The sequence below is a fragment of the Pygocentrus nattereri genome, chromosome 16, assembly GCF_015220715.1.
Source record: "Pygocentrus nattereri isolate fPygNat1 chromosome 16, fPygNat1.pri, whole genome shotgun sequence".
In the NCBI taxonomy this organism is placed as follows: domain Eukaryota; kingdom Metazoa; phylum Chordata; class Actinopteri; order Characiformes; family Serrasalmidae; genus Pygocentrus; species Pygocentrus nattereri.
In genome coordinates, this window is record NC_051226.1 from 30,906,602 (window position 1) to 30,915,616 (window position 9,015).

Genomic DNA, 9,015 nt, shown 5'->3' on the forward strand with positions numbered 1-9,015 from the left:
CAGCTGACAGTGTATTAAGAGTATTGACTGTGGGGGAGAAAGAAAAGGTGACCATGACCACAATGGGCAAAGTCTACTCTGCTTAAAAGGTTCCTGACTGTTAAGATAAACTGCTTGTTGAACAGTTTTGGTAATAGATATTGATTTCTGTTCTCATGCCTTATCCAACATGCACACACAACAAGCATATGATATGATTATGAACATTTTGTCATGGGACCTTTTAATGCACAGTTAAATAACAAACAAATCACAAACCTACTGACACACATTCAACTAAATTACTCTGTTTCTTTCAATAAACTACTGGTATGAATTACAAGTGAGAAGTAATAGACTATTACTTGGCCTATAATATCAGCTGATATTGGTGACAAGCAGCATTGTCAGTCTCAATATCATTGGTAATGGACCAGTAATTACTAACTTTTTTGTTTGCAGCACCATCAGGATTCAAAATCACAACCTCTTGATAATAAGGAGAAAACCAGATATCTTCAAGTCCAGTTTCTGGTCCTGGATTTTGGCATAACTGGCAAGTATGATACCAGGTGGTCCATCAGTTACAAATCAGTGAACAAATCCATGGGCTGGAAGTTGGATTTAAGGCCCAGATTTGGAGACTGCTGGCTTAAACAGCTATGCCACTAAAGAACACAGTAAATGTCACCCCCATTAAAATAAGTCAAAATAATGAAAAATAAGAAAAAAAGAGATAATTAACAGAAATGCACACACATAAGCAATCACCACTACAGCAACGATCAAGCAACACCTTCGCAACCACCTGCAATAACATAGCAATGGCCTAGCAATACCTTAGCAATCACCTGGCACACCTAGCAAAGGCCTAATAACACCTTAGCAACCACCTGCAATAACATAGCAATGGCCTAGCAATACCTTAGCAATCACCTGGCACAACTAGCAAAGGCCTAATAACACCTTAGCAACCACCTGGGAAACCACAGCAATGGCCTGGCATACCTGAGCAACCACCATTTTTCACAGCAATGGCTTTGTCAAGCCAACTTAAAGTTTTCACCTTCTAGTTTAAAACCAAGTTTATATTGTTTATTTTAGTTTTAAAAATATATGAACTAATAAAGCAGTAAGGCATCTTTTAAATAAAACTGTCTAAAATATATACAAAATCATCTGAATTAAAATTGGTTATGGCATCAGCAACAAAACACTGCTGTAGTGCAGCGTTCACAAGGCTACATGACACTTCTAACATTTACATATGCCTTTCATGACACCTGATAGAGGCCTATAGAAACATGTGTAAAGGCTCTTCTGGACAAGCAACACTGTCAGGATGAAATGACATCCAAATGACCTAAAGCGGCTTAACAGACACTTGTTGGAATAAAACTCTATAAATGATAATGTAGGCTTTTGACAGTTGCCATAAAAGGCTTGTGTACTGTCATATTCGCATGTAAGCACTAAAAAAATGACTTTAAAAGAGTTAAGACCAGTTACTGGCACGCTTCACCATTAAACGCTATGTGAAATATTCACACCAACTGCCTGTAAATCATGCACCCAAATGACAGACTTTTAGGAAGCGTAACTTAACTGTGGAACGTAAAGGCCGCTCAGCCATTCAGCCTAAAAAAAGAGATCAATCTGTTTACAGAGCAGCAGAGGAGAACCCCAGCTGTTTCATCATATACGTTCTAGGAGTTTCCCAGTTCTACTGTCAGAGACACTTGTGTGAGATAGGAAGTGGAAAAGGAAGTTCCCTCTAAATTAGTCAAACGGTCACATCTGTAGACCCTTGCCAGTAAACAGAGATATGTCATAGTATCGTTTTGGTCATTGGTTGGTATTTTGGTGAATGCAGAACTCCAGTACCAGTAAAGCCATTGACACGACATACGACTCATGCAACCACCATCTGAATAGACACGTGTTTGAAAACTGATATAATGTACATAAGTTTTCCTTAAGCCTTAGAAGTCACTTACAATCATATGCAAATGTTTGGACATCCCAGGCACAATTACTGTTTATCTGCTGAAAATGTGGCATGTGAAAAAGTTTCTCCTTAATTTTCTCTCCAATTTGGTCATATTCAATTCCACTAGGTCTCCCCATTACACTATACTACAAGCGCTAGGATGGCAAAAGTTAGTACATACTTCTTCTGACTCATGAAGCCAGCCATTGCTACTAACGCAACTTCCCTGGACATCAGTGTTAGCTAACAGGCACCCACACTGGCTATCATCTAGTGCTGGGCAATGCCCCACCCACGCAAAGAAAGCAAGGCCAATTATGCTCCCTTGAACTCCCAACCACAGATGGATGTAGAATCACCGGTGATTGAAATTCAACAAAGTAAAAACCCTGAGACTGTGTGGTACAATTTGCAGAAAAAATGTTTAACTTTGTGCCTGTAGAGGATGTGTTATTTATTATCAATTAGAAAATCAAAAAATCATGCCATTTGACCAGGAGTGTTCCAAATGCTCAAAACATGGCAGCAATTCCCATGTTTTGGGTCTTCAGAGTAAATGGAACAAGCTTGATATGAAATGTACCTCAAATGTCCATGTAATATATTAATTAACTGATAATATTATTTTTTTTTACATTTCAACAGTGCAGTCACTATTATAGCCCTCCAAGAGTCAATGTTCCACATTCTACAGAACGTCTACCTTATTATTATTAACATAGCCTGTTGTGCAGTATATAATCTGAGTAGGTCTTGCTGTCTGAACAACACCTTGTCTTTTCATCCATTTGTTGTAATAAACTGAAAACACCACCTGCCCTTTATGTTGTATAATAAACCTTAAATGAATGGGCCAATAGAGAATGCTCAAAATGACATGGAAAACGTTTCTATTATAATGTAAAGCTACATTATATACACTATATAGCTGAAGACCTCTCAGCTGAAAACATGTTACAACGTTCAGAAGAACATTTTGTAATGTCGGTTGTGCTTCGGACCCCTTCCCCAAAAAAGGGAACTCGGTCAGAACTTGGTGTAGGATGTATCGTTCAAGGATATAAGTGAATTATCTATTATAATCATCACATCTTCATGAGTAGAATGTTGATATTGCATTTAAGACCTAAGCATTGAGCCGGACTTACTTATTGAGCCTTTTCTGTTGAATAGCTACTATTTGTGAGAGTTCTGTTCCAATTCTTGTTTTCTGCTAATACAACTCATTATGTAACTAACTATGAAAAAAGAACGTAATTATGTAATTACATTATAATAGCATACAATAATACAAGTGTACTTCTAAAAATGAAACCACTTAGATCCCTAATTTTAATAATAATGTTTAAAAACTCTAATCTGAAGTGTTTTCCTTCTATGTGTTTCTTCTCTGCAATAAAATGGTGAACTTTCAGCAAGAAGCATTCAAAAATAAAAGCAATCAGCTTTGATATCTGTGATGGCCTGCTGAGGTTGTGCTCTTTCTGCTCTTGCCTGGGAATATGTATTCACTATTTTCCAGTCATGCAGTGCATGGACTTTCAGTGCCAGCTGAAAAAATAATCACCAACTTCCCCCCACCCCACCCCAGTAAGCTTTTAGAAGGTGACTGCGAAAACTGTCCATAGGTCTTCCGTTGTCATCTGGTCAGGCTTAGCAGCTTTCCAAGCCAGGGTCACAAAGAGGAATGTAAAGACACAAACCAAAGTGTGTTCAAGTATAAAAGGTTTTTCTTCAGCAGGTTATATTAAAAGCAGCATAAACCTCAGTGATGTGGGAGATCTCCAGTTATAGTAGCATCGTGTAATTTGATATAGACTGTGTCTCACCTGCTGCTCATTGAAGCAAGTAGCCTAGTGAATTGCTGTCAAAGGCATTGATTCCAATTTTTTATAGCACATTTGTGCAAGATCTTTAGTCCTCCATTGCACATACTAGTACAGCAACGTTTAAAAAAGTGCTTGATTTACTTTTCCAGTATAAACTGCGTCTGAAAAGTAAAATCAAAGAAATACATGAAGAGTTCCTTTTGGGGGGTATGTTGCCTTGAGGCAACATTGTGCAACAATTGAAGTTTAATGATCTTTAAATACTATAAATGCTAAAAAAAAAAAAAAAAAAAAAAGGAATTCTATTTCATGCTATTTTTAAAGACACCATGTTTAAAAGATCACCTTTTAGAGTATTGTTTCAGTTTCTTGAATGACAATCAAAAAAACCACAAAGCAGAGTTAAAACACACAAAACACGTAAAAAAAATCAAAAGTTGAAAAAATTGAAAATCAAATTTTCAAATAATGTCATTCAGTGATTCGAATAAAACATAATGAATACTGACTGCCACATGACATAACTGACTGGAAGGGGCTTCTTGCCTCTAAAATAGTGCATACTTTGTTCTAAAATAAGCACAAATACGTTCTAAGGCAAACATCACAGTAGTAGAAAACCTTTTTTAGTGCTAAGTAGAAAAAGGTTTGATATAGAACCATATACAACACATTCTTCGTCAAACTGAACAACGATTTCACATTTATACATGCAAACGGTTCCATTTAAAATCAAAAATGCTTTCAATTTCACTACATTCACTACATCATCTAATTTGAATGACCAAATATCCTGAAGACACAGAGACAGAAAAGGGAAATGAGTTTGACTCCTTTCTCTTAGTGACTCAGAAGTGCTTCACCATCACCAGCAGAGCTGCACAGCTGACCAATGAGGATCGGGCCTCTGCAGTACTGACGCAATCGTTTGTTCCATGGGTTTACTAGAGGGCAACAGGATTGGTAAGGTTTCCCAGTGCCTCTCACAACTAGATTAATTACTGAGCGGGTAAGTAACACTTCACCCACTGAAGGCTCGGATAGCTCCACAGCCAAATATACTAAGACATTGCTTCCCTTCCTCAAAAACTTCATTAAATTCTCTTAATCCACTCAATACTTTACTGACCTTCTTTGTGCATCTTGCCTGAGGCCTCAGTCACCCAGTGCCTTTGAAAGGAGGTTATTGGCTGGTGCCACCTTTAAGGGCGGCCGCTTAAAGGGCAGGGCCCCGCCCCCTCTCCCCATCTGCAACGCGTCAGTGCCAATTAGACTTCACTGCCACAGGGATTACAGCCTATTAGCCCAGAACGCGGATGCACGGGAGTAGACTACACTCTGCGGCGGTTATTTAAAGCCTTTTCATGCTGTCCTTTCACTGGCCCCTGCAAGTACTGTCCATACAGATTCACTGAAACCACATCAGTCACTCACACACACCTGCCTGACGCTAAAATGTCAATTGAAAACTCAAAGCGAATGCACTCAATGCTCAATGACTGATTCCAAGTTTTCACATTTAATCACAGATGGAAGTGAAAGTTCCTGAGTCAACACAATTACCCTAAACACACCAGAAAGCCGCGCCAAGAAAGCAAGCAGTGGTCACTTACGGCAGAGCCGGAGGATGTGTCTGCATGTGTATGTCACGGCTGCAGGCGAATTGCAAATTGCCCAAAGCAAACCTGCAACTACCTCCCACCTCTGGGAGATTATGGCACATGAGAAGCGCTGAGTGGCAGATGGAGAGACAGAGAGAGCAAGAGAGGGAGAGTAAGAGAGGGAAAGGGGGGGGGTGCAGCAAACGCAAAAACGAATTCAGGCTCTTCTGAGCCTGCCTGGCCACCGTATCACACCACCCTCAGCAGACGCAGCTCTCTCACACCCCCCCCCCTCTCTCTCCACTTCCTTCTCCCCCCTCCCTCTCCATAATCCATGCTGCTCTCTCTATCCTTGACTACATGATACACTGGTCTTACCTTACCAGGCATGATGCAGATACATCTATCCAAACACTTGCTCAGACATCAGATACGCACACATTTTGATGTGCCTTTACAGCAAATCTTGCATTATACAGTACAGCAGTACTGAATTAAAGCAGAAAACTTTAAAGAACAAATGAAAATTTCTCATTCATTCTTAAACATGTATGGGCATTTGTGTGGTTTAATTGCCAAAAACCATCACAATTCATATTTACATGACCTTTTCCTAACCTCTCTTTATCCCTTAGAATTAAATATGATATACTGTTGCTGTGCATTTAAGATTGATATACATAAAAGAGTTCTTTTCTGATTGCCTGCCCTATACTGGGCCTTAATCAAATCTTAAAATCAGTTCATTCAAAAGCTGTTTTGCAGCTTAGTTTGCATATATGGACTGTATGGCTAACAGTGTTTACATATTACATTTGGTATCCATGATACGGCACCAAAAAGGTTCTTTGGAGTGACGCTATGGAAGAACCACTTTTGGCTGCCCAAAGATTCTTTCGACTGAGTTGTTTCAGTTTGTTTTTTGAAGAAACATCCAAGGTTTTTTTTAGGTAAAAGTGGTTGTTTTATGCCATCATGATAGGTAAGGTAGTTGGAAGAAGAGGTGATGCCTGATATAACTGGTTAATATCATCAGTTCCCTACCCAAAGGTGCACAGTGATGTCTCAGGAACTCAGTTTTAGAAGCTGGTAAAAGTCAGTACATTTCTATTAAAACAAAAATGCTGTCTTTTCAATTGTATATGATGCATCTTGTATAATTCAACTGGGCACCTGAACTAGCAAGGTAAATAAAAAGTCACTTTTGATTTCAGGTTAACTAAGAAACTTCCATGGCTTGGAAAACAGGAAGCATTACTACCAGATGTCATCTATTATGGAGTGATACAGCACTTTAAACAAATAGCTGTTTTTCAACCATCATAATGTCTAGACAAACCAAAGCGCCATTTGATGCAATAATAATTTGCCTTACTCAGCACCTTTGGCTTGACATACTACCAGCTAAGCAATTCTAAACTATCCACAAATCCACCTGCATCTACGCGGCAAACCTCTGCTTTTGGCATATCACAAAAAACCAAGTAGATTCCCATGCATTTATAGACATGTCTGTGGCTTAGCTTACATCTGCAATGTAAACATAAGAACACATAATGACACAAGGGATGGTGGTCATGCTTCTTGGGTTTCGTTGACTGAGTAACTAGTCTGCAATAGCCACCACCTTAAAAAAAGCTTCGGTGGTCTGGATGAGGATCTATTGTCGGAAATGGTGATTCATTCTCTTCCCCAAGACAGACTCTAGATCAGACTCTAGGCAGCATGCAGCCATCATATGATTCATATGAAACCTTGTTTTTTCTGATGACTAGATCATCTGTTATCTTAGCCAGCTGCTATCTAAATAAATGAAATTAGCTCTGGTACAGTGCTATATGAGCAATGTGCTAATCAAGCCAACTTGTCGTTATGTGTTCCCCACGACCTTCAGCGGCCATTCCCAACCTGCATGTACCAAACTCACAAGCTTAAACTACAGTGCCCTGCACTTTCAATGACTGGGTGGGTTACACGAGTCACGAGCGTTTCATTATTGAAGAGGGGAAAAACGAATAGGTTTCCCGTATGATATCTGGTTCTGCTCGCCTTTTTGCATAATGTATGAGGTGCCCTGCCACATGGCGAGTCACGACGAGAAGCAGCTTGAGAGTGTCCGCTTGCCATTTGTCAGCGCTGGGCCATCAAAAAAAGGCTGGCGATGTGCAGACTCATCAAAGATCGCTATCTCCTAGCGTAAAGCTAGCGGAGGCGTGTGGCTGGGGGCTGCAGCTACGCAGGCCGGGCGTAGCGTTTCAGAACCCCGTCGCTGGACAGCTCCCTCCAATCAGGTGCGCTCTTGAAACACATCACTAGCCCGCTGTCGTAGACGCAGCGGTTCTTTTCGCTTTCCACCGCATTCGGACAAAAAACCCGCCCCTCTGCGCTGGGATTGGCTCACTTTCATACGTCCTGAGCTAGGATTGGCTACAAGCATGCGCTAAGGTTGGCTGGAAGGGCTAAGTCTACCTGCCCTGGGATTGCCTTGAATCCAGGGCTAGGGTTGGATAGCACGTCCCACCTCATCCCTCACGATTGGCAAAGAGCCTCCTGACGTATAAACTATCCTTGATTATGAACCACAAGCCAACCCTCGAGCAGCAAAGCCGCACTTGCTGGAATACAGGTGGGAAAAAGAACTGCTCTGCGCCACCTCCATACCGGCATGCGGCTCAGAAAACCACCATTAATAGCACTAATATGATTTCTCGCTGACTCGTCACGCGCACCCTTTTCTGACGCTATGCAATTGACGACAGTCCTTCTTTGCACCCATTTAAGGCGGACAATGTTCAATTTTTAACTCCATTTAGGCTACCTATGCGGCTAAAGGTCATTATATGGAAGCTGATTTACACACCTAGTTTCCTAAAGCACGCCGCATTCAGCGCCGTATAAATGACCGTGCAATCTGCCCATCTGACCTCGTCAGAAGGGCCTTTTTATCTCTAGGCCAATAAGCAGTAGCACAGACACTGAATACTGTGCACTAAACGCAGCTATGCGAGTACACGATTATGCTTTACATGCGTCCCAGGCTTTGGAAGAATTGGTCCAGGCCCCATTATACACCACACACCACTACCAAGCTAACCTGCAATGCTACCACTCCAAACCCTGAGGAGGGAAAATCTGAACCGCCTAATCCAAGTCGTACAAGCACAGATCACTGATGCAGAGAGAGAAAAAACGGTGGAAGAGACTGAGGAAACTCACCGAGCAGGATCCAGAGAGAGCCAGCGACCAGAGCAAAGGCAAGCATGGCTCTCCGGCTGAGAGCGCAGTCGCAGCACACAGGCTCAGCTCGAGCATCTACTGGAGGGATTGAGAGGTGGGGGGGGGGGGGGCTGCGCGGTGAGGCAGCGCGGGGGAGGGGGGTCAATCGGGCTTCGCAACCTGCCCTACTGATCTCATAACTGTAGCCCTGTCTGTCCCATTCACCTTCTCCGAATAGATGACAGTGAATTTTCGCCTGACGGTTCAGTTTCCTGACCAATGGAGACTGAGCCCTCTAGGAGAGAGAAGAGGGGAGAGAAGGGCGGGTGGGTTGGGGGTCAACCTAGAGGAAGAGGCGCAAGGTTAAAAATGGAGATTAGATTGGGCAATGTGGACTTAG

The 9,015-nt window shown here is 41.6% G+C and overlaps 1 protein-coding gene across 3 annotated transcripts in view; it reads right to left on the reverse strand.

Moving 5' to 3' along the window:
- Positions 1–8,740, reverse strand: part of acsl6 (acyl-CoA synthetase long chain family member 6) — a 51,040-nt gene extending 42,300 nt beyond the window's left edge. Inside the window, exon 1 of one of the 3 annotated variants that reach the window (XM_017705271.2) lies at positions 8,616–8,740. In XM_017705271.2, the coding sequence (XP_017560760.1) occupies positions 8,616–8,661 (46 nt within the window). In that variant the 5' untranslated portion in view covers positions 8,662–8,740. Of the gene's footprint in view, positions 1–5,411; positions 5,431–7,448; positions 7,637–8,615 lie in introns of those variants that run through there. The other 2 variants (XM_037545820.1, XM_017705273.2) reach the window with 2 other exon arrangements.
- Positions 8,741–9,015: the final 275 nt, after the last annotated feature.